Source organism: Monodon monoceros, unplaced genomic scaffold (genome assembly GCF_005190385.1).
Source record: "Monodon monoceros isolate NGI ecotype Baffin Bay Population unplaced genomic scaffold, NGI_Narwhal_1 Super_Scaffold_4, whole genome shotgun sequence".
Taxonomy (NCBI): Eukaryota; Metazoa; Chordata; class Mammalia; order Artiodactyla; family Monodontidae; genus Monodon; species Monodon monoceros.
In genome coordinates this window covers 9,537,926-9,564,483 of record NW_021703781.1, presented here as the reverse complement: position 1 = coordinate 9,564,483, position 26,558 = coordinate 9,537,926, and the positions used below count along the sequence as shown (strand labels likewise).

The 26,558-nt window shown below is 37.0% G+C and overlaps 1 protein-coding gene across 5 annotated transcripts in view; it reads right to left on the bottom strand.

Moving 5' to 3' along the window:
* Positions 1-26,558, bottom strand: part of BMS1 (BMS1 ribosome biogenesis factor) — a 45,835-nt gene that overhangs the window by 12,785 nt on the left and 6,492 nt on the right. For all 5 annotated transcript variants that reach the window (XM_029200978.1, XM_029200983.1, XM_029200980.1 and 2 more), the window contains exons 5-13: positions 25,246-25,434; positions 24,467-24,609; positions 23,605-23,726; positions 23,100-23,293; positions 21,903-22,042; positions 19,350-20,107; positions 19,033-19,134; positions 17,969-18,126; positions 12,823-12,904 (exon numbers count right to left, since the gene is read on the bottom strand). In XM_029200978.1, the coding sequence (XP_029056811.1) occupies positions 12,823-12,904; positions 17,969-18,126; positions 19,033-19,134; positions 19,350-20,107; positions 21,903-22,042; positions 23,100-23,293; positions 23,605-23,726; positions 24,467-24,609; positions 25,246-25,434 (1,888 nt within the window). The remainder of the gene's footprint in view (positions 1-12,822; positions 12,905-17,968; positions 18,127-19,032; positions 19,135-19,349; positions 20,108-21,902; positions 22,043-23,099; positions 23,294-23,604; positions 23,727-24,466; positions 24,610-25,245; positions 25,435-26,558) is intronic.

Below are 26,558 nucleotides of genomic sequence, written 5' to 3'. Positions count from 1 at the left end.
CACCCCCATAGCCAAGGCCTTGTTTGGCTTTTTTTTTTTTTTTTAAACTCCTGTTTTTTACTACTGCAGTTTTCTTTTACCTTCCGGTTGTTGTTTGATCTATATTTTTCTTTTTTTATTCTTTCTAACATATCTGTTAGTTTTCTAATCTTATTTTCTCTTTGTTATTGTTCTGCTCCTTTTTTCCTTTTCCTTTTTTTTTTTTTTTGCCACCCCACATGGCTTGCAGGATCTTGGTTCACAAGCCAGGGGTTGGGCCAGAGCTCCTGTGGTGGGAACTCTGAGTCCGAACCACTGGAGTAACAGAAAACCTCATACCCCAGGGAATAGTCATCAGAGTAAGGTCTCCCAGAGGTCCTCATCTCAGCACAAAGACTGAGCTCTACCCAACAGCCTACAAACTCCAGTGCTGGAAGCCTTAGGCCAAACAACCAGTAAAATAGGAATACAATCCCACCCATTAAAAAAAAAAAGAGAGAGAGACGATAAAAAAATATGTCAAGTGTCAAGATGAAGGAACAAGGTAAAAACCTACAAAACCAAGTAAATGAAGAGGAAATAGGGAAACCACCTGAAAAAGAATTCATAGTAATGATAGTAAAGATGATCCAGAACCTCGGAAATAGAATGGAGGCGCAGATTGAGAAAATTCAAGAAATGTTTAACAAAGAGCTAGAAGAACTAAAGAACAAACAGAGATGAACAACACAATAACTGAAATGAAACATACACTAGAAGGAATCAATAACAGAATAACTGAGGCAGAAGAACGAATAAGTGACCTGGAAGACAAAATGGTGGAAATAACTGCCGAGGAGCAGAATAAAGAGAAAAGAATGAAAAGAAGACAATCTCAGAGACCTCTGGGACAACGCTAAATGCACCAACACTTGAATTATAGGGGCCCCAGAAGAAGAAGAGAAAAAGAAAGGGTCTAAGAAAATATTTGAAGACATTATAATGGAAAACTTCCTTAACATGGGAAAGGAAACATGGGAAACCACCCAAGTCCAGGAAGCACAGAGAGTCCCATAAAGGATAAACCCTAGGAGAAACACACCAAGACACATATTAATCAAACTAACAAAAATTAAATTCAAAGAAAAAATATTAAAAGCAGCAAGGGAAAAACAAAAAACAACATACAAAGGATACCCATAAGGTTATCAGCTGATTTTTCAGCAGAAACTCTGCAGGCCAGAAGGGAGTGGCAGGATATACTTAAAGTGATGAAAGAGAAAAACCTACAACCAAGATTACTCTACCCAGCAAGGATCTCATTCAGATTCGACAGAGCAATCAAAAGCTTTTCAGACAAAGAAAAGCTAAGAATTCAGCACCACCAAACCAACAAGTGCTAAAGGAACTTCTCTAGGCGGGAAACACAAGAGAAGAAAAAGACCCACAAAAACAAACCCAAAACAATTAAGAAAATGGTAATAGGAACATACATATCGATAATAACTTTGAATGTAAATGGATTAAATACTCCAAACAAAAGACACAGGCTGGCTGAATGGATACAAAAACAAGACCCATATATATGCTGTCTACAAGAGACCCAATTCAGACCTAGGGACACATACAGACTGAAAGTGAAGGGATGGAAAAAGATATTCCATGCAAATGGCAATCAAAAGAAAGCTAGAGTAGCAATACTTGTATCAGATAAAATAGACTTTAAAATAAAGACTGTTACAAGAGATAAGGAAGGACACTACATAATGATCAAGGGATCAATCCAAGAAGAAGATATAACAATTATAAATATTTATGCACCCAACACAGAAGCACCTCAATACATAAGGCAAATGCTATCAACCATAAAAGGGGACATCGACAGTAACACAATAATAGTAGGGGACTTTAACACCCCATTTACACCAATGGACAGTTCATCAAAAAAGAAAATTAGTAAGGAAACACAAGCTTTAAATGACAAAATACACTAGATAGATTTAATTGATATCTATAGGACAATACACCCGAAATTGGCAGAATAGACATTTTTCTCAAGTGCACGCGGAACATTTTCCAGGATAGATCACACCTTGGGTCACAAATCAAGCCTCAGAAAATTTAAGAAAATTGAAATCGTACCAAGCATCTCTTCTGACCACAGTGCTATGAGACTGGAAATCAATTAAAGGAAAAGACCTGTAAAAAACAAATACATGGTAGCCAAACAGTGCACTACTATATGACCAAGAGATCGCTGAAGAAATCAAAGAAATAGAAAAAATACACAGAAACAAATGACAACAAAAACACGACGACCCAAAACCTATGGGACGCAGCAAAAGCAGTTCTAAGACGGAAGTTTATAGCAATACAATCCAACGTCAAGAAACAAGAAAAATCTCAAATAAACTATCTAACCTTACATCTAAAGCAACTAGAGAAAGAAGAACAAAGAAAACCCAAAGTCAGTAGAAGGAAAGAAATCATAAAGATCATAGCAGGGTGGGATAGGGAGGGTGGGAGGGAGGGAGATGCAGGAGGGAAGAGAGATGGGAACACATGTATATATATAACTGATTCATTTTGTTGTAGGGCAAAAACTAACACACCATTGGAAAGCAATTATACTCCAATAAAGATGTGAAAAAAAAAAGATCATAGCAGAAATAAATGAAATAGAAATGGAGAAAACAATAGCAAAGATCAATAAAACTAAAAGTTGGTTCTTTGAGAAGATAAACAAAACAGATAAACCTTTAGCCAGACTCATCAAGAAAAAAAGGGAGAGGACACAAATCAACAAAATTAGAAATGAAAAAGAAGAAATCACAACTGACAATGCAGAAATACAAAGGATTTTAAGAGACTACTACAAACAACTGTAACCCAATAAAATGAACAACCACAAAGAAATGTACAAATTCTTGGAAAGGTACAATTCACCAAGACTGAACCAGGAAGAATTAGAAAACATAAACAGACCTATCACAAGTAATGAAATTGAAACTGTAATTAAAAATCTTCTAACAAACAAAAGTCCGGGACCAGATGACTTCACAGGCGAATTCTATCAAACATTTAGAGAAGAGCTAACACCCATCCTTCTCAACCTCTTCCAAAAATTGCAGAGGGAGGAATACTCCCAAATTCGTTCTACGAAACCACCATCACCCTGATACCAAAACCAGACAAAGATATCACAAAAAAAGAAAATTACAGACCAATATCACTGATGAATACAGATGCAAAAATCCTGAACAAAATACTAGCAAACAGAATCCAACAATACATTAAAAGGATCATACACCATGATCAAGTGGGATTTATCCCAGGGATGCAAGGATTCTTCCATATATGCAAATCAATCAATGTGATACACCATATTAACAAATAAAGAAATAAAAACCATACGATTATCTCAACAGACGCAGAAAAAGCTTTTGACAAAATTCAACACCATTTATGATAAAAACCCTCCAGAAAATGGGCATAGGGGGAACCTACCTCAACATAATAAAGGCCATAAATGACAAACCCATAGCAAACATCACACTCAATGGTGAAAAACTGAAAGCATTTCCACTAAGATCAGAAACAAGGCAAGGATGTCCACTCTCGCCACTCTTATCCAACATAGTTTTGGAAGTCCTAGCCACAGCAATCAGAAGAAAAAGAAATAAAAGGAATACAAACTGGAAAAGAGGAAGTAAAACTGTCACTGTCTGCAGATGACAATGATACTATACATAGAAAATCCTAAAGATGCCACCAGAAAACTACTAGAACTAATCAATGAATTTAGTGAGGTTGCAGGATACAAAATTAATGCACAGAAATCTCTGGCATTCCAATACACTAACAGTGAAAAATCAGAAAGAGAAATTAAGGAAACACTCCCATTTACCAATGCAACAAAAAGAATAAAATACCTAGGAATAAACCTACCTAAAGAGGTGAAAGACTTGTACTCAGAAAACTATAAAACACTGATGAAAGAAATCAAAGATGACATAAACAGATGGAGAAATATACATGTTCTTGGATTGGAAGAATCAACATTGTGAAAATGACTATACTGCCCAAAGCAATCTACAGATTCAATGCAATCCCCACCAAACTACCGATGGCATTCTTCACAGAATTATAACAAAAAAATTTTACAATTCGTATGGAAACAAAAGACTCCAAATAGCCACAGCAATGTTGAGAAAGAAAAACAGAGCTGGAGGAATCAGGATCCCTGACTTCAAACTATACTACAAAGCTACAGTCATCAAGACAGTATGGTACGGGCACAAAAACAGAAATATAGATCAATAGTACAGGATAGAAAGCACAGAGATAAACCCACACAGACTAGTCACCTAATTTACGACCAAGTAGGCAAGAACATACAGTGGAGAAAAGACAGCCTCTTTAATAAGTGAAGCTGGGAAAAGTGGACAGCTACATGTAAAAGAATGAACTTAGAACACTACCTAACACCATACACAAAAATAAACCCCAAATGGATTAAAGACCTAAATGTAAGACCAGACACTATAAAACTCCTACAGGAAAACATAGGAAAACACTCTTTGACATAAACCACAGCAAGTTCTTTTTTGACCCACCTCCTAAAGTAATGAAAATAAAAACAAAAATAAACAAATGGGACCTAATGAAAGTTAAAAGCTTTTGCACAGCAAAGGAAACCGTTAAGCAAGACGAAAAGACAACCCTCAGAATGGGAGAAAATATTTGCAAGTGAAGCAACAAAGGATTAATCTCCAAAATATACAAACAGCTCATGGAGCTCAATATTAAAAAAACCCCAAACAACCCAATTAAAAATGGGCGGAAGACCTAAATAGACATTTCACCAAAGAAGACACACAGATGGCCAAGAGGCACATGAAAAGCTGCTCAGCATCACTAATTATTAGAGAAATGAAAATCAAAACTAAAATGAGGTATATCACCTCACACCAGTCAGAATGGCCATCATCAAAAAGTCTACAAACAATAAATGCTGGAGAGGGTGTGGAGAAAAGGGGACCCTGTTGCACTGTTTGTGGGAATGTAAATTGATACAGCCACTATGGAGAACAGTATGGGGAGGTTCCTTAAAAAACTAAAAATAGAACTACCATATGACCCAGCAATCCCAGTACTGGGCATATAGCCTGATAAAACCATAATTCAGAAGGACATATGTATCCCAATGTTCACTGCAGCACTACTTCCAATAGCCAGGACATGAAACAACCTAAATGTCCAATGATAGAAGAATAGATAAAGAAGATGTGGTACATATATACAATGGAATATTACTCAGCCATAAAAAGGAATGAAATTGGGTCATTTGTAGAGATGTGGATGGACCTAGAGTCTGTCATACAGAGTGAAGTAAGCCAGAAAGAGAAAAACAAATATCGTATATTAACACATATACGTGGAATCTAGAAAAAGGGTACAGATGAACCTATTTGTAGGGCAGGAATAGAGATGTAGACATAGAGAACAGACATGTGGACACATTGGGAGAAGGGGAGGGTGGGACGAATTGGGAGATTAGGTTTGACATAATTACACTACCATGTGTAAAACAGATAGCTACTGGGAACCTGCTGTATAACACAGGGAGCTCAGCTTGGTGTTCTGTGACAACCTAGATGGGTGGGATGGGGGAGGGTGGGAGGCCAAGAGGGAGAGCATATAGGTATACATATAGCTGATTCACTTAACTGTACAGCAGAAACTAACACAACACTGTAAAGCAATTTTACTCCAATAAAAAAATAAAATAAAATAAAGGACACATGGAATAACCTTAGCTAATGCTTTTAAGTGCTTCACATACCAGGCAGGCACTGCTCTAAGTGTTTTACATGCCTTAACTATATTCTTCAACATGACTCAATGAAGGAGGTATTATTAATGTTATCTACTGAACAAGTAAAACCACCATGTGTTTGGAAAGGAAGCCTCAATATCATGAAAACTCTAATTCTCTCTTTTACATAGTAACTGATTCACTTTGTTATAAAGCAGAAACTAACACACCATTGTAAAGCAATTATACCCCAATAAAGATGTTAAAAAAAAAAGAAAGAAAGAAAAGAAAAGAACCACCAAGGATTTCCAGTCTGGAAAAGATGGTGTAGACATATCTCCTCTGTTCGTCCTGACTGTGTATAACCATCAACTCCAGAAACGATGCAAGAGCACAAGAGACAACCAAAGGAGAACTCTGAAAGGTGGAAAGACAAAGATGGGCTGGTGAGTGTCCCCATGACCAGAGGAATGACATAGTGGCCTATGTCTCACTATACCACAACCCACAGAAAGGCAACTTAGGGCCACCATTTCCCAATCTGCAAGTGGCAACAGAAGGCAGCCGCAGAATGAGATAGGCCCATTCTTCCTTCAGATTGAACCAGATCTCACCAGCAATCCAGGTAAACTGGGTATCCCACTGACAGCAAGTGATGAAGGAAAGTGCTAGCCTTCCCAACGAGCTTGAATCTCCTTTCCTCCACCAAGATGTACCGGGGCCCAAGGGTTATCAGCAAGGAGGGATTCCACCAGGCGTGAGACTCTCCTCTTCCACCTTAAAAACAATATGCGTCCAGGCAGGACCAAGCAAAGGAGATGCCCCCAGAACAAGCAAACTGGCCCCAGAGGCCAAAACCACTTTCCCCAACCTAGCCACACTAGGTGGCCCAGCCTAGGGAAGCTCCTCTGTTCCCCCCAGGTAGCACCAGCAGGAACCAGTAGCACCAGCAGGAACAAGTAGCACCAGATAAACCAAGTACAGCAAAACAGTACCACAAAGGCTCTGAAATTAAATTGTCATTGGAACCACAGCCCATGAAGTAGACCAGGGCCTGTACATTAAACCTAAACAGGATGATCGCCTGCTAAAATTTAAAAATTACATAGGACCCAGGGTCTCCAAACAAAATGTGTGGCTACAATAGAAAATCACCTGTCATACCCAGAACCAAGAAAATCATCATTTGAATGTGAAAAGACAACTGAAAACACTGAAATGAATCAGATGTTGGAACTATCTGACTTGTACCTTGAAGCAGCCATTATAAATAAAATTATAAAAGCCGAAAAAAAAAAAAAAAACCTTCAACAAGCAACTATAAATCTTACAGCAACAACCAAAAAACTGAAAACCTCAACAAGAAATTGAAGAACAAAATGGAAATTATAGAACTGAAAAATACAGTAACAGAAATTAAAAAACTGGCTACATGAGCTCAATAGTAAGAGTAGAGATGAAAGAGGATGGACTTAGAGAACTTGAGGCCACATAATAGAATTCATTCAGTCTGAACAACATAGAGAAAGCCTAAAAACAAATGAAGAGCACCTCAAAGACCTGTGGGACAGAAACAAAAAAATCCCAACATCTGTATCATCAGAGTCTCATAAGGAGTCTGGAGCTGAAAGAAATAATGACTGCAGATTCCTAAATCTGTTGAAAGACACAAACTTACAGATTCAAGAAGATGAGTTAATCTCAAACAGAGTAAACCCAACAAAATTCACACCAATCAAACTTCTGAAAACTAAAAACAAATTAAAAATATCTGAAAGCAGCCAGAAAGAAATGACAGATTACCTGTAGGCGCACACCAAGTAAAATGACAGCCTATGTATCTATTCTTTAGAAATGAAGAAGGAAACAGACATTCTCAGATGAAGGAAAGCTACAGGAATTTGTAGCTACCATACTTACCCTTAAAAAATGGCTAAAGGAAGTTCTTAGGCAGAAAGGAAATTATAAAAGGAGAAATCTGAGACCATCAGAAAAAAAAGAAAAAACAAAAGAGAAAAAGAACAGAAATATGGATACACAGAACAGACTATCCAGCTTATGAATTTGTAAAATCATATTTCATAGTCAAAAAAATTATACCACTATCTAATATTCAAGCCAATATTTAAAAGTGGGGAAACTACAACAAACTACTAAATATAACAACAAAAAAAGGAAACTCACAGATACAGAGAACAAACTAGTGGTTACCAGTGGGAAGAGGGAAGTGGGGAGGGCCAATAGAGGGGTAGGGAATTAAGAAGTACAAACTATTAGGTATAAAATAAGCTACAAGGATATATTCCCCGTACAACACAGGGAATATAGCCAATATTTTATAATAACTATAATGGAGTATAACCTGTTAAAAGTGTGGATCACTATATTGTACATCTGTAACTTACATAATAATAAAAAAAAATCTTTTTAAGTGGGGAAGATAAAAGGGCCTAAATGGAAGAAAAGTTTCCACATGTTACTCAAAGTGGTAAAATGTTGGTTAACAGTAGGTGTAATATTACAATATGTATATAGTCTATTTTGACCACTTCTAATCAACAAGTTTAAGCCAGTGTACTAAGACAAGAAAAATAAGTCATCCAGATGGCACAGAAAGAAGTATAACTGTCTTCATTCACAGATCATATATGATGGTCTTTGTTACACAATGGGCAAAAATTGCAAATTCCATGTGATAAAGGATTGTATCAAAAGTAATTTAGAATTAAACTTCAATAATAACACACAACCAAAGTAAAATAATGGGCGAAAGATTTGACAGACCCTTCACTGAAGAAACACAGATGGCAAATATGCATGTAAAAAAAGGCTCATTATCATTAATCATTAGGAAAATAAAATGAGGTACCACTCTAAACCTTAAAAAGTGTCTAAAATTAAAAAGACCAACATATCAAGCACTGGCAAGGATGTGGAGCAACTGGAAGTCTCATAAAGTGCTAGTGGCAATGCAAAATGGTACAACCACTAAGGAAAACAATTTGGCTATTTCTTAAAAAAAATTAGAACTACATCTACCATATGATTCATTTAGTCCACTCTGAGATATGTACCCAAGAGAAATGAATGCAGTTGTTCATACAAAGACTTGTAGAAGAATGTTCACAGTAGCTTTATTTGCAATAGCCCCAAACTGGAAATAACATAAATGTCGATCAAAAGGTGAACAGATAAACAAACTGTATTGCATTATACAATGGAATACTACTCACCAATAAAAAGAAATTAACTACACAGCAATAAAAAGGAATGAAGATGCAACAGCATGGATGAATCTCAAAATGATTATGCTGAGTACAATAAGTTAGAAAAGACTGCATACCGTATGATTCCATTTATATCAAATTACAGAGGATACAAACTCTTGTATAGTGACAGAAAGCAGAAGAGTGGTTACCTGGTAATAGGGAAAGGACAGAAGGGAGGGATAACAAGTGGCATGAGGAAACTTTTGGGGTGAAAAGTATGTTCATTATCTTGATTGTGGTGATTGTATACTCATGTCAAAGCTTATCAAACTGTACACTTTAAATATGTGCAGTTTACTGTATATCCATTAAACCTCAATACAGCTACTATAAAAGACACAAATCCACCACACTTTCTTTTGGAAACGGAAAAGATGATTCTTAAGTTTCTGTGGAAAAATAAGTAAGAGAATCGTCAGAAGAATTCTAAAAAACCTAGCAGAGACAGAGAGAGATAGGAACCAGTCATACCAGTTTTAATAGTTGGTGTCTTAATAGCATACTATAAAGCTATATAAGGGTTTTAAACATAGCAATGATGAATGAACCAACAGAAATCAATGACATAAACTAGAAAAGTCCAAAAACTTTTTTCTATATCTATCAATTAAGAATATGACAAAAAGAGCATTTTAATCAGTTGGGAAAAGAACAAATAGTATTGGAAAGAACCTGGTGGCCACCTGGGAAAAACTCTATCTATGACTCTCAACTCACACTAAAATAAACAGCAGATGAGTCGGTGATTTAAATGCTAAAAAAAAAAAAAAAAAAAAAAAAAGGAAATCAGGAGGCACTAGAAAAAACAATGGAAGATTTTTCTTCTCCTTTTTTAGATTTTTTTTTTTTTTTTTTTTTTTTTTAAAAAAACCTTTTTAAGTATAAGACAAATCCCAAAAGTCATTTAAGGCAAAACTGATAAATCTAACTTCATTAAAAAAAAAAAAATTCCACATGAAAGAATCATAAAGTTAAAATACAAATGTTAAAATAAGGGGGTTAAATGTGGCACCTCATATCACAAGACTTATTTCTCTAATATATAAAAAATTCTTATAAGTAAGTATGAAAAAATATCAACAATAACCCAAAAGAAAATGGGCAAAGCATATTCAAAGACAGTCATGGAAGGAAATACAAATGGCCCCCTAACACACAGAAAGGTGCTCAAACTGGCAGAGACCCAAGATTTTGTTAGTGCTCTGTTCATTAATTGTGACAAACGTACCATCCATATGTAAGATGATAATAATCGGGCAAACTGGGTGTGAGGTATGTGGGAACTCTGTACTATATTCACAATTTTTCTCTAAATGTAAACTATTATAAACTTTAAAAAAATAAGCAAAAGACTTAAATGGATACCTCACAAAGGAAGATATTAAATTGGCCAATATGCACATGAAAAGATACACAACGTCCTTAGTCATCAGGGAATTACAAATTAAAACCACGAGATATTATTTCACACCCACTAGGATGTGAACTGAAACTGTCATCCACTGCTGGAGTTCTCTTTGAAGAACTGTGGGGCAGTTTACTTTGTAATCAACCCACAGAGACAGGATGAACCTCCCACCCAAAATATGGTTTGCATATTGAGACAGATGACACACACATGAATCAAGAGGATATGGAAAGATTTATAATTCACATAATGAGACTTTTTGGGGAGAGTTGGGCAGACCTCCCAAGCTAGTTCAAATACAACTTGGGAGAGCGGGCGGAAAAGGAGAATAGCTTGAGCTATTGGTAGTTAGGAGGTGGTGGGGCTTTGGTGACAGCTGGAGTGTATATGGTTTGAACTCCCTCCTGATGCCAAAAGAGGAAGAACTTGGCTTTTTTATCAGCTTGCCCAGATGTAGGACAGAAAGGGGGACAGAACAGGTGGGGCTTAAGAGCTGTCATCAGTCTAACATTAAAAATGGAGTCAAACTCTGTTAGTTTCTTATCAAGTTGGTTGTCCATCTACCCACCCCATAGTTCCGCCATTCTACTCCTAGGTATTACCAAGGAGAAATGAAAACCAATTTCCACAAAAAAAGACCTATACGTGAATGTTCAGAGCAGCCTTAATTGTAATAGTCAACTACTGGAAACAACCTAAATGGCCATCAAGAGAAAAATGGATAAACAATTGGCATACCCATGCAACAGAATACTTATTCAGCAATAAGAAGAAACAAATTATAATATGAATGAACCTCAAAAACAGTATGCTAAGTAAAAGAATCTACAGACAAAAGAGAGTATTTTTATTATGTAATTCTAGAAAAGGCAAAACTAATTTATAGTGAGAGAAAGCAGATCATTGGTTGCCTTGGGACTGCTGTGATGGTGGGAGTAGGGACTGACTGCAAAGGGGCATGAGGGTTCTTTCTGTGGTGATGGAAATACTTTATTTCTTGATTGTAATGGTAGTACATGAACATATACAATTGTCTAAACTAGCCAAATAAGAATACTCTTAAAACAGGTATACTTAACTGTATGTAAAACATATCTCAACAAGGTTGATTTATCAAAAAGTAAAACACTGTGTTGAGGGAAAGAACCCAAACACTAAAAAATACATACTGTCTGACTACATCTGTATGAAGTCCAAGATCAGGCAAAACAAATCTATGGTGACAGAAATCCAAAAGTGGCTGCCTGGGGTAGGGGGTGGGTGCTGACTGCAAAGGACACAGACAAACATTTAGGGTGTGACAGAAATGTTCTTATTCTCGTTTTGGGTGATGGATATAAATGTATGTAATTGTCAAAATATATTAGGTTGAACATTAAGCTATACCTTAATTTTTAAAAGTGCTTTCCTTGAAAACAAAACCAAAAAATTCCTTTTCTAATCCTACAACTAACAAAGACAAGAAAAAGAAAAAAAATCAAACCTTGTTTATTTTTTAATCATGAGAAAAATAGTAAAATGAAAAATCAATCCAAAAGTTTTGGATCTAACAAAATAGAGAATGTGCAAATGTAACTAAAACACAAAAAAAAGGAACAATGTTAGAAATGAGAAAGTGCAAATAACAGATGAGCGCTTTATTCTGTTATAAATTCAAAATTTCACTGAAAGTCTTGTCAGAAAATATTATGAAGAATATCTCATGGGCTTCCCTGGTGGCGCAGTGGTTGAGAGTCCACCTGCCGATGCAGGGGACACGGGTTCGTGCCCCGGTCCGGGAAGATCCCACATGCCACAGAGCGGCTGGGCCCGTGAGCCATGGCCGCTGAGCCTGCGCGTCCGGAGCCTGTGCTCCGTAACGGGAGAGGCCACAGCAGTGAGAGGCCCGCGTACCGCAAAAAAAAAAAAAAAAAATCTCATGAAAATGTCAAAATATAAACACAAAAACCACAACCACCACTACAAGAAAAGCAAATTTGACCAATGATCATAGAAGAAACTGAAAATGTTTCTTAGGAAGCCTCTACATACCTATGCATGCCTGCCAAAAATGCTTAACCTGAATCTTAACGTGAATCTAACCACAGCACATAAACAAGAATTACTATTTTTAACAATGCATGATAAAATTTATGGAGAGCTTCCCACTCTTCTTCAATGTCCATATCTAATAAGTCAACTAACCAGAGGGAGAAAATAAGACCATCATGAAAGGAGGAACTAGAATGTTACTCCTGTCAGAACTCTTGTCAGAGTTCCCCAAGCCATTTCACAAGTGACTAATATTTTCAAGTTGACTATTAAAGATATGGAAGAAAATAATATAGAGAGAAGGCAGTCTTCTCTGAAGAATACAGCCGTTTACTTACCATCTTCTGCTAAGATCTTGGCTGCATCTTTATCCTCTTCCCACTTCCCAGTCACGAAGCAATCTCTGATACTGTTCATAACCTTATACAGAAAAGTCAGCTTAGTTGACAGGCTCCAATCATTCAATAAATAACTGCTTTGAGAAACAGTAGGTGACAATTTGCCTTTAAATACTTTTCAAGACAGTTCTATGGATATTTTCATTCCAAGTGGGCCTATGAAATAACTTTGATGTATATAGTATAACAACAGATATAAAAACATTAATATTATAGCATTAACCAGTGGATAGGGAAAATAACGTCAGCCCAGTGACTTCATAAGTAAACAAACAGATATTTACTAATTCTTTAATCCAGACTTATCATGGCTGTTTGAAAACGTAATTCCTCTGCCAAAGACAAAATGTCTTGTATGAGCCCAACAGTACAAAGAGTATTGATGAGGCTCCCAGTCCCAGATCTGCCAGATCATCCAGTACACACATGTAGTGGATGCTGGATGCACCTCTCAAATACAGGCTAAAACTTGTACACAACTCTCTATTTCAGACTGCTTCCTGGGGAACCTGACTTAGGACAGCACACGTCAGTCACTGCCAAGGGCTCAAAAGCACACATAAAGAAATCTTCACATGGGTCCCGGCTTTCAATCACATTTTGATCATGATTCACATTTTTCAGATACAACCTCACTCTCAAAAAGAGTAGCCTTGAAGCTAGCACGATTACAATGGATGCAAAAGCAAATCTGCTCATTTATTCATTCCTTCATGCCTACAATCACTCAGTATTTACTGAACATCTACTCTGTGCCAAGAAGCTTTGCAGGCACTGAATGGCAAACTGTTCCAAAAGATCCTTGCTTTCATGAAGCTTAACAATTGACTTAGGGGAACCAGAGACCAAATAAATTTTAAAAAACAGACCCTCCAAGATAAAAACCCTCAACAAACTTAGAAGGGAACTTCTTAAATCTGATAAAAGGCATCCATAAAAAACCCCACAGTTAACATCACACTTAATGGTGAAAGACTGAGAGCTTTCCCCTTAAGATCAGGAGTAAGACAAGGATGTCTCCTCTCATCACTTGTATTCAACATTGTACTAGGCGTTCTAGTCAGGGCCATTAGGCAAGAAAATAAAATAAAAGGCATCCAGTTTAGAAAGAAAAACTATCTCTATTCACAGGTGGTATGATCTTGTGTACAGAAAACCCTAAGGAATCTACTGAAAAACTATCAGAATAAATGACTTCAGCAAGATTGCAAGATACTAGATCAATATACAACAGCAGGGCTTCCCTGGTGGCGCAGTGGTTGAGAGTCCGCCTGCCGATGCAGGGGACACGGGTTCGTGCCCTGGTCCGGGAGGATCCTGCGTGCCGCGGAGTGGCTGGGCCCGTGAGCCATGGCTGCTGAGCCTGCACGTCCGGAGGCTGTGCTCCGCAACGGGAGAGGCCACAACAGTGAGAGGCCCGCGTACCGCCAAAAAAAAAAGAAAAAAAAAAAAAATGTATATATATAAATATATATATATACACACAATAGTAAACTTTATTTCTATACACTAGGAATGAATATCCAAAAATGAAATTCAAAAAACAGTTCCTTTTACAATCACATCAAAAAGAACACTAGGAATAAATCCAACAAAAGACGTGCAAAGCTTGTATTCTGATAACTATAAAACATTCTTGAAAGATCTAAATAAATGGAAAGGCATCCCATGTTAACAGATTAGAAGACTTGGTATTGTTAAGGTCTCAATACTACCCAAGTCAGTGCAATCCCTATCAGAATCCCAGTTGGTTTCTTTGCAGAAGATTCTGCAAAGAATTCTTTGATTCTAAAATATAGAAAACCCAAGGGATCCAGAAAAGACAAAACAATCTTGAACAAGAACAAAGTTGGAGGATTCACACTTCGTGATTTCAAAACTTATTACAAAACAATAGTAATCAAAATAGTATGGTACTAGCATAAGGACAGATGTATAGATCAATGGAATATAATTAAGAGTCCATAAATAAACCCATGTATCTACGGTCAAGTGATTTTCACCCAGGGTGCCAAAACAAGGCAATAGGGGAAAGAACAGACTTTTCAACAGGTGCTAGGACAACTAGATATCCACATGCAAAAGAATGAAGTTGGACTCATCTCACACCAAATACAAAAATTAACTCAAAGTGTATCAAAGACCTAAACGTAAGAGCTAAATTATAAAACCCTTACACAAACCATAGGAGTAAATCTTCATGATTTTGGATTTGGCAATGGTTTCTTAGATATGATACCAACAACAACAAAAATACAGAGAAATTGGACTTCATCAAAATTTAAAACTTCGTGCTTCAAAGGGCACAGAAAAGATAACCTACAGAATAGGAGAAAATATTTGCAAATCATATACCTGATAAGGGACTTGGATCCTGAATACATACTCAATGATAAAAAGACAAATAACCCAATTTTTTAAATGGGAAAATAGTATGAATAGATATTTCTTCAAATAATATATACAAATGGAAAACAAGCACATGAAAAGATGTCTAACATCATTAGCCATCAGGAAAAGGCAAATCAAAACTGCAATGAGATATTACATCACGCCTCCTAGAATGGTTATAACAATAAAAAACAAGAAAAACAACAGGTAATAACAAGTGTTGGTGATGTTATTCCAATGCGGAGGACTCAAAAGCTATATATACTGCTGGTGGAAATGCAAAATGGTGTAGCCGCTTTTGAAAAAACAAAAGGGAGAACATATAAGAAAAAAACTTCAGGGGACTTCCCTGGTGGTCCAGCAGTTATGACTCCGTGCTCCCAATGCAGGGGGCCCGGGTTTGATCCCTGGTTAGGGAACTAGATCCCGTATGCTGCAACTAAAAGATACCGCACACGGCAACGAAGATCCCGCGTGCCACAACTAAGACCCCGCACAGCCAAATGAATAAATATATTTTTTTAAAATAAAGGAAAAAACTTTAACTGTTTTTAGTAATCATATTAATAGAAACATGTGTTATTCTGACACTTCTATGTATAACTGGGATAAAGCAAATAATTACACAATTTTCTAATTTAATCATCTTCAAGTTCAAACAGGAACTAATTCTACAGTGGAAAAACAAGAGATATAGACAGAAGATAAAAGAGATTAAGTAAGAAGCCTGTAGTCCTGACTCTGAATTGAAAATGTATGTATGAATTTTCCTATCTCTGGTTACTGAAAAGGCCTAGAAACAATGACCGACCCATAGCAATGAGTATACATAGACCTAGACTGTGATGTTGAAATACCATTTTGTGCTAAGAAAAATCAGGACTTCTTATGGCTGTTTCCAAGTCTGGCATCAGAAATGTACAAGACGATACTGGAACACCTTATCATATCAGACAGCAATGAAGCAACCTAAGGACTACTAGGATCATGTCAAAAGGACTCAGGACCCAATTTGAAGAGACTCTCACTGGTCACATATGCGATAAATATGATCATCAGCAAGGATAACAAGCGCAGTGAAAGGAAACACATCAACTATATTTAAATTCATGAGTTAAAAAAAAAAACTTAAAAAAAAAAAACAGTCACCTTTGGGGAATCGTTCTGAAAACTGATAAAAATAATCAAGCATTTATACTGCTTATATGGAACTGGGTAACCAAATAGTAGATGAGAAGTTTCTCTTTATAGAAGTATTCCAGCTAACAAGAGGAATTTGAACAAAATATCACCATTTTACATCCTTAACAAATTAATGGATCTAGGCATTGAGCATCAATAGCTAACATCACAAGATGATTTTATGTGCCTCCTAATGAAAAATCACCACCACCTAGGAAGCAGTCTTGCCAAAAACTCTGAAAACAAAAAACGAAAACCTCAAACCTAAATCTAATCAAACTTCTAGATGCATTGTCCAGAGGGTAGCTACAACATGTGGTTATTTAAATTCTAATTAGAATTAAACAAAACTTAAATAAAATTAAAATTTTAGTTCTTCTGTCTCACTAGGCACATTTAAAGTGCTCAATAGCCACAAGTAGCCACATAAGCCAATTCTTTACCCATCACCATAGACAATTCTATTGATATTGCTCTGTACCAATTTATAGGAAATACAGAGAAGAGTGAAGTCTGACAGACCGCACATAGGGATGCCCAGGAAATCCAGAATATGAGAAACTCTACACATCAAATACTTGGTTTCTTAAACAAGTGAAAAGGTAAGGAAAAAAGAGATGGGTGGAGGGGAATATTGTAGATTGAGAGATTTAAAAGGCATAGAGAAAAATAAACAAAAATAACCTGGTAAAACTAAACTTTGGTGTTCACTGATACACACTTGAAGGATGAAATTATAAAGAAAAGAAGGAAATGATTACCATAAGAGTCGTGATTCCTTCTGCAGGGAGGATAGGCCTATGACTAGGATGGACACATGGTGGTTACAGAGGTACTCACCTAGTAATCCATTAAGTTAAACAATTACTTTTATGTGGTTTTCTATAATCTGTATTAAATTTTACCCAAAAAATGCTTACATAAAAATCTCATAAAGTGCACAAGTGCTACCCAGTGAATTAAAATACATAATATGATAGTCATTGGGCCTCCCTGAGGAGTGACATTTCAGCTAAACCGAATGATCAAAAGAAGTCAGCCTTGGGAAGATCAGAAGAACATTTCAGAAAAGAAAACAGAAGACAAGAGGTCTAAGATGGGATTAAACCTGGCAAGTTTAAGAACTGAATGAATTCTCTAGTGTGACTACAGGGCGATGAGTGGGGGAAGAAAATTTACCAGTGTCATGGATTCCTGTTTGCTTACAAATAGGAGAAATTATAAATGTTAACTCAGGGATACTACGTATCTCCTAGTTATAAAACACAAAGTATCTCAAATGTATGAAAACATAGGTGCAATGCTTCAAAATAAAGATTAACAATACTATTCACACTAAGAGTTGAAAACTAACACACCATTGTAAAGCAATTATACTCCAATGAAGATGTTAAAAAAAAACACAAAAAATAAGAAGCAAATAACAGGTAGGCAATACTGAAATCACATAATCTTTTAAAAATATTCCCTAATTTTCTCATAAGTCAAACACACTATTTATATTCAGCCTCACCTCCTCTAAATCCCAATCATGGGGCACCTCCACATGAAATCTGGAGCAGTCCAAAGAGTCAGCCTTGTGCTTACACTCGCTGGCAGACTGGCTGACACGAAACAACCCTCCGAGCTCTTCCTTGGTATCACCATCTTCTTCTTCGTTATCCTCTGTCACTAAAGAGACCACCATGATAGAAAAGTGAGAATAAATCCACCCACTAGAGGACTAGGGACTGAGGGTCTCTGTTTGCAGTAGGTATGGTGTGTGCCCCTGAGCGCATCAGCCACAGACACAGAAAGGCCATGGAACTACTGCTGAGCAGGAATGGAGGACATCTGCCCTCCTGCAAGGCAGCAGCAAAGTGTCCATTGAGGAGGGAGAATACTGGGGGATGGGGCAGGGAGGGGACATTTAAAGACAGAGCTTTCAATTATAATAAAGAGTTTCTCTTGAAGAGTGCCGAGTCTCTAATCACTAAGAGTACTTAGACAAAACCTGAATGGAAGTCAGTAAATACCAACCCCCGATTCCATGCTCCTACCTCACATATACTCCTTGGCCTTGTTCTAACCATACAGTAAATAGGGACCACAATATCAGGTTCACCACTTTATTTTTTGCATTACTGAGTCAAGCTCTTTCCAAAAAGAACATATAGACAAATTTAATAAAATATAAAATCAGAGGAGAAAGGCGAAAGGAAAAAACAGAATGAGTAATACAGAGCACTCATTCTCAGAGAGGAAAAAACACCTTTTCAGGCAGAATTATTTTTCTGGTACTAAATTCTACAAAAAAATTCATGAAGGATTTTCTACAGGGGGTACAAAATGGCATAATGAAGACTATTCTTATCAAAAGTTTTATGGCAAACCCATAAATCTACTTCGTACGACTGATTTATGGTCCTCATGAGCTGATGATTAAAAACATCTGCCAAATATAAACTATGATGCCCAGGAATATCTTATGGATATCAAAAGTACCACCCAAATCCTCTAACCAATTTCTTCATCTCCTTTTCAGAAAGTAGTCTAAGAAACTAAAATGTTTCTAGATCTGAACCAGAGCTCCTTTACCTGTCCCATAAATGAGCTTTCGAAGGTTTGGAGTTGTTTGTTGCTGCCTCAGAAAGGCCTCAGCTGCCTTCCTGGAAAGGTCTTCCTTCCACTTGAGGGCACCTGAAAGGACCAACACAGACATCAGTTAAGTCTGTTTGTCTGTCCTCTCTGCTTCAAGCTCATCACTCATTCATCCTGAAATCCTTTAATGAGGTGTAATACTTGAACAGTTAACAAAGTCTCCAAAACAGCAGACCCCCAATGGTAGACACTCTATTTGTAGAACATTTTCAGTGCCAAGTTTGTAACGGCAGTTAAATTAAATTTAAGCATACCTGAAGTCTCTGTGGAATAGTCATTTTCTTCCTTATAATCTTCCTCTCTGAGTAAGTCTTCTATATCACTGGTCTCATCAATTAAGTTCTCTGACCCCAGTTTCTGACTACTGACCACTTGAGAAGGCTTTGGAAACTTTTTCCTAATAACCTCTTCATTTTCTGAGTCCTCCTCCTCTGTACTGAGAGAGTTTTCTTCAGATTCATCTTCAGATGCAAATGCCTCTTCAGCTGTGCAATGACCTGAATCTGAAGTGGTGAGGGTTGCTTTTTTCATTGTCAAAGACTTCTCCAGATTCAAACTATCACTCAGATCATTAGTGTGTAACAGTCCTGGCTTACCACCTTCTCTAACAGCTTTTGATTCTAAAATATCCCTCTCTTCCTCTGCAGTGGAATCCTCTTCTTCAATGCTTTCATCAGCTTCCTCTGTTGCTTCTTCTACTGAGCTTCTCTCAAGGTCATCATCACTGTCAGCAAACGCTGGCAAATCCACCTCAACGTCTTCTTCCATCTCAAGTTTTTGCCGTTTGATACCTTTACCAGACATATACTGTTTACCAGTCATTTCAGCATCTTCCCCCTCTTCTGTTTCATCATCACTAGAGCTATTTTCCAACCTGTCACCTTCAGACATTTCTTTATCATCTTCATCATCACTATCTCCGGAATCATCTTCTTCATCTCCAAAAATGGCTTTCCGACGCACTCGACCAGTTTTTAAATCCACCTGCTTTTCCTCTTTTGGCAGCCACAGCCTATATTAAAGAGAAAATGCAAAATAATTCTGTTTGTACAATAACCAGCTAATCTGCAAGTCAATAAATATGCAAAGAAATAGAAAATAATGTCAAGAAATGGCTTTAAATGACATAGCATATAAAGGAATGATGTGATAAATACTGGAATAGTTAATAAGCAAACTCATGCATATTTCCATAACACCACTCTACAAAAGAACTTGTAGAGAAAATAAAGAGATAAACTTTATTAAAAAACGTCTAATTTTAGAAAGAAACTGCTCAAAAGGGAAGTGAGTGCTTAATAGATCTTTTAGAAGACCCATTAGTTCCAAGCTTGAAACAGATGATCCTTAGAGAAATGGCTGACTGCAGGTCCAAGACAGGGAAAGTACAAAATAAGCCTGGAACATCCTGCCGTCAGAAAGCAAAAAGTGCTCAAGCACTAACAAGGACACGCCAAAAGGACACAGAAGACAGACTGAAGGGACAATATAAGCATCACAAAGACTAATGATAGTAATGGGATAATAACAAATATTTTTTTAAAACTCCATTCGTCAACAGTGATACTAAAATAAAGGGGTGAAAGCTCTTTGTTAAAGAATGCCAGCTAACGAATGAAGAAGGAATAACTAAGAATATTCCCATTTTGAAATCACCAATGCAATGCTTGATAAAGAAGAATCATCAAGATGCCAAAAATATGGGATGAAATAAAAAACTATCAAGCTATTTAATGTAACAGTATTATATAAAACTGTAAAAAAAAACAATTAGAAAAATACTAAAAATTGTACTAAAAGAGAATGGATAAGTTTGAATACATCAATAACAAAATGATGACTATATATGAGGAACTATATAGAAAAAGGAAATGTTCACAATATAGATATAAAAATTTTACCTGTATTATAACTGTAACTATGTTAGAGTACCCATGTACACAAGGATAATTACAGGAATGCTCAAAAATGAAAAGAGCTAATAATAATGATCATAATAACAGGGATCTTTTAGTGATACTTCTTATCTGTCAGGCACCATGATAAGTAGCTTATGTGCACTATTGTGTTTAATCATCACAACTCCTGTGAGATATCAGGAAATTAATTGATTTCCTCAAACTAGTAGGCCCACTGCACTTAATTACCATGCTATACCATCTGCTAGTTAGGGGGCAGCAGATGATTTTTTCCAAAAAATTTTTCCTGCTTTTGTATATACTTATAATAAATGATAAATCAGATGATCTCAATCATTTTCAGACTAATTTTTATTGGCAGTCATAAACCACTACAATGAAACCAAAATACCCACTATGTATAAATATACAAATTCCCAACCCAGACTGATAATAATTCACATAAGCCCTATATTAGTGGAAATTAAGCCACAGGAGATATTACAACACAATCTAAGTAAAAATTTTAGAGACAAGGTATGTGGCTTCTGGACAGCAACCTGAAAAAGTTCCCTGACTCTGCTTGTTATTTTGGCCATTAAAATAAAGCCAAGTGGCCTCAAGACTCCTAAGAAACAAAAGCAACCTATGGAAAAGGTTTTGTGAAATTTAAGGAATATCCTGAGTTTGTTAAAAAACTGAATCCTTCGTATGATTTCAAGAAAATACTTCCATGTAATGTCACATAAGTAAAGAGCCCTCAGAAATACAAGCATGTACAAAGCAAAAGGCAAAACCAAACAACCTGGAATGAATCCCACCAAAACGTTTTATGATGGCTGAATGATGTATGATATAACCTTATGTAATATAATTTTTTTTTTAAGAACACAAAAACAGCACACTTACCCTTGATTATCTATATCCTCTGACACCAGTGGTTTGGAATCAGAAAACAGTGTCACTCTACTTGAAGCCATCTTGGCATCAATAGTGGAATGGGTGGAAATGAGACTCTGGACCAGTTCATGGGTGGGCCTCACCTCCTCCTGTCAAGGCCACCAAGAAAGGGAAAGTGAGGAATGCACAAGGATTCTGAAGAAAAATACACTGGTTTCAATCAGTTTCCCAAAATTACCTTAAACACAGTTCCTGAGAACCTTTCTTACTGCCTCAAAAAAAAAAAAAAAAAAAAAGACGAAGAAAAAGAAGAATTCTTACAAGGCCTAAAATTGATCTCTGTCCTCATTAAACTTTTCCAAAGTGCATGGGGTATACAGTCTGATAACCTAAATACTGTGTTGCCAATGCTACAGAAAGCATTTACAGAAAAATCCCATTTCAGAACAGTCAAAGAAATAAAAATCTGGAGTCTATTTTTTAAAAATCTGTTACCTTTGATACAAAAATTGCACTTCAAGGAATTTACTGCATAAAAAGACCCCTCCCAGTGGGCAAAGCTGCATGTGCGAAGGCACTCACTATAGTACTTGCTCAAACCAGGGGAAACTGGGACTGAGCCCCATAGCCCTCCAAGGATTGGTTCAGTAAACAAAGTTTATCTATACGATGAAATACTACACAGCTATGAAAAAACTGAAGCAGTTCTATGAATACTAACAGGGGAAAAACAGATTCACATATTCTTAGGTGCCCTCAAAAAGTTGCAAAAGCATTTACAGTTGGATCCCATATAGCAAATACTATTTCTAACACACACACAAATACCATATATATGGTATCTGCAAATAATATATAATAATTTAGATATATAATCTAAATAAATATGTATATGTTTAGAGAAAAACAGAAAAAAAAAAGAGAATGACCAAAGAGAGCTGGAAAACATATTGATTTTATATGATGAGAAATGGGAAGTACAGGCACCAAACTGCTTCCAAAGCTCACATTGGGGACATGGGATCCCCTGTGTGTCTCGGCAGCAGGGAGGTATGGAGGCTGTGACTTTTACTTTCTGCTTGGTGCAATTTAAGTATTTTGAACATTTACAATATGCACTGTGGCCTTTATCATAAATATGACTAAAGATAAAAAGCTTCAGTAAATAAAAGGTGACTACATAACTTCCCGTGACTTCCCTCTCACCGATTCCTGGAAGCCATGGCTGCCCCCAAGGTCGACATAGACCGCATCTTTGTCATACAGCACACCACCAACTCCAGAGAAAGGTGCATACACCAACTTCTCCTTCTCATTTAAACAGCGCTTCTTTTGCTGTTCAGGAAGGGCACAGGGGTCTGGGAGGAAACTGACGTCACTCACAGCAAAATCTCCTACACCTGGAAGACAGACACAGGAAGATAGCTTCAGCTGACAAGTGACTGGTGGCAGAAATGGCCCACGGTCGGAAGGCTTCAACCGCAACAAGGGCACGGTTTGACACCAGCACTGTATCTCTTTAGCTAAACACCATCAGAGCAGAGGAAATTTGGTCAACTCAACACCTTGGGTGGCCAATGCAGAGCTGAGTTAACTCTTAAAACCTCCAGGAAGATGGCTCTATCTTGTTTGGCCATTTTTCAGTTTTCCTGAGAAATGAAGTCATCCCAAGAGTTTTACAAATATAGTATATTTTACAACAAAAGGATACCTGGTATGTGAATTTGGCTTTTATTTTTCAAGTGTCCTCCTCTTAGATAACCATAAAGAGACACCTTTCGGTCACACTTGATATTTGTTCGAATATCTTCTGGGTTTGTCAAATCTTCCATCCTAGAGAAATAAAACCCAATTATATGGCAGAAATAAATGTCATAGTTCTTGTACCTCTCTTCACATTTCAGTGATTCATCACATTCAGTAATCCACTACACATATTGTTTAGAAAAGTATAGAAAATACAGAAATAAGGGAGCAGAGTTCACCATCTACCAGGGGCAAAGGGAAAAACACATGACTGCATCTCTCTCAGGCTCTACAGGATACACATTCCACAAGCAAGACACCAAAAATGGGAAACAACATGGCCCTGGAGTTGAGGAAAAGTAGAGAACATATCCAGAAAAACCATTTATGGAAGAAGATTAAGCTTTGACCTGGATTTTTTAGTGTGGCTTGGATTTTGGCAGGTGGAGAAAGGGTTTTCCAGGCTGACAAAATATATGAAAAAAGCATAAAGGAAGGAAAGCACAGGGCACATCTGAGTGACTGGAGGACTACAGTCCAAAGGCAGCATCACTGAAAATTAAGGATAAAAAAGCAGGATGGGGCCCACATCCTGTAGCCTTAAATGCTTCAGAATCCTCACATTTTTCTAAACATTTCATACTTTACTCCTGAAGCCACAGCATCTTTAAGTAATGATACAAAAAAAGTAGATATTTTCCATCAAGTACATTTCTCTCACCACTATTCAATAATAAGACAAAATAAGCTCTATTATTTTTCTTTTCCAAACTTTTTAGCCTTGAAACATATGGGTCAGGAAGAAAAAGTTTGCATTCACTTTTTACCTGTCTGCCAGAATATAAGGGTGAGAAGTCTGCCATGTAAGAGGCCTAAACTTCATAACTGTAATAAAACGGCCCAGATTGTGAATTTCTTGGTTTTGATATTCTCCGTGTACCATTCCAGAAAGGTAAAATAGCTTGGCACCCTAAATATTAAGAAAAACAAAAAATTAAATTTCAATGAAATTCTTGTCAACACTGCACCAAAATAAAGGGCTTTAAATAAGAAGCAATCCTAAGAAAGGGAGACTTCTATTGACCCACTATGCCAATGCTTCCAGAACTTCTCTGGCTTCTTTCAGGACTCATCTTTTTAGGGCTTTGTATGGACAGAACTGCAAATATATTTAGTTTCAAGTCAAGCGGTGGCATCTATCTGGAGTATGGATACATAAGGAACAGTGAGGCTCCAGGGCACAGAAAATATTTTATGACCGATGGGACACAACACAGTAGTATGGGGGAGAGGAAGGAGTGGCAGTATGTGTGCGCTACAGTTCCTGGTCCTGTAACAAGGAAAAACTTTGGACAAATTCTATTAAATTACAAATCCAAAATACTTAGAGCCAGACACTGCCTGGTGCTGGGGGATGCAGAGACAAATGAGACACATCAAGAGGTCCGGAATAAAGACTATCTCAAGGAAATATTCTAGGGACTATGAACAGATATAATAAGGAAACTAAGGAGGTGATCCTGTAAAGATGTTTGTTAATCTCTCCCACTCATTCTATTTTTAAAGGATTAGAGTGTTAGTATTCAATAACTAATTCGCTTCCTACCGGGTAGACTTCTGTCCAGAACCTGTGTTTTAGTCGCTTCTTTGTCTTCTTCAGTTGCTTATTATACTTAAAGGAATCTAGGTGAGTGAGAACACCCATAATTTTAGGAAAGCCATGTACTTGACAGATGTTTAGGAACTCGAATGTTTCCATTTCAAACCCAAAGCTGGCATCTATAAGCATCAGAACCTAAAAACAGAAGACACAATTTCTCAAGGAGGCTACCCAAAATAGACCATCACCAAACTATGGCTCATGAGCCAAATGTGGCCCATCACTTGTTTTATAACTAAAGTTCTATTGGAACGCAGCCATGTTGACTTGTTTACATATTGTCTACACCTACATTTGTGCTACAACCACAGTTCAGTGATTGCAATAGAAACTGGGACCTACAAAGCCTAAAATATCTACTATCTGGCCCTTTATAGAAAAAGTTCACCAACTCCTGCTCTAGACTAAATCAAATGATTATTTAGGGAATCACCATGATAGAGAAAACACTATCCTTTGACTTGCTCTAAAAGGCAACCTTGACACAGTCTCAACCATGTTTCAAGAATGTGCATATATGAGAAATAACTCAGAAAGGACCGGATCTAATTTGGCCCTTACCTGCAAAGTCCTCACTTCAAGAAATAAAATTTGTTTGTTTGTTTGTTTTTTGTGGTACACGGGCCTCTCACTGTTGTGGCCTCTCCCGTTGCGGAGCACAGGCCCCGGATGCACAGGCTCAGCGGCCATGGCTCACGGGCCCAGCTGCTCCGCAGCATGTGGGATCTACCTGGACCGGGGCACAAACCCATGTCCCCTGCATCGGCAGGCAGACTCCCAAACACTACACCACCAGGGAAGCCCAAGAAATAAAGTTTTTTGTAAGGTGTTCTTAAGCCAAATAACAGATCTCTAACAAGGAAACCAAACAACAGATCTCTGATATCCAAAAGAATGGGAGGAAGTGGTAATCAATGAAAAAAAGCATCAAAAACATGAAGAAAGCCAAACATTTTTGTTTCAATCTCCTCAGGGGAAAAAAAGTTTTCCACTGGGAAGTATGTAGTAAGAAAGCTCTACCTTAGAAGTTAATTGGTAACATGCAATTGCTCAGAAACTAAAAAAGTCTACCAGTTCAGAACTGAGTCAAAGGACAGTCATGGATGGTAATCTGTAAGAAAATATAAGTACATAAGACCAATTTTTAAAATTTATACTCTTCAAACATGCAAAACAATTTCATAGTTGATTCCTAGCGACTTAAGACATCTCTGTCCTCATCTTTCTGTAGCTAACTAAAAATAATTGAAAAAAAAGAA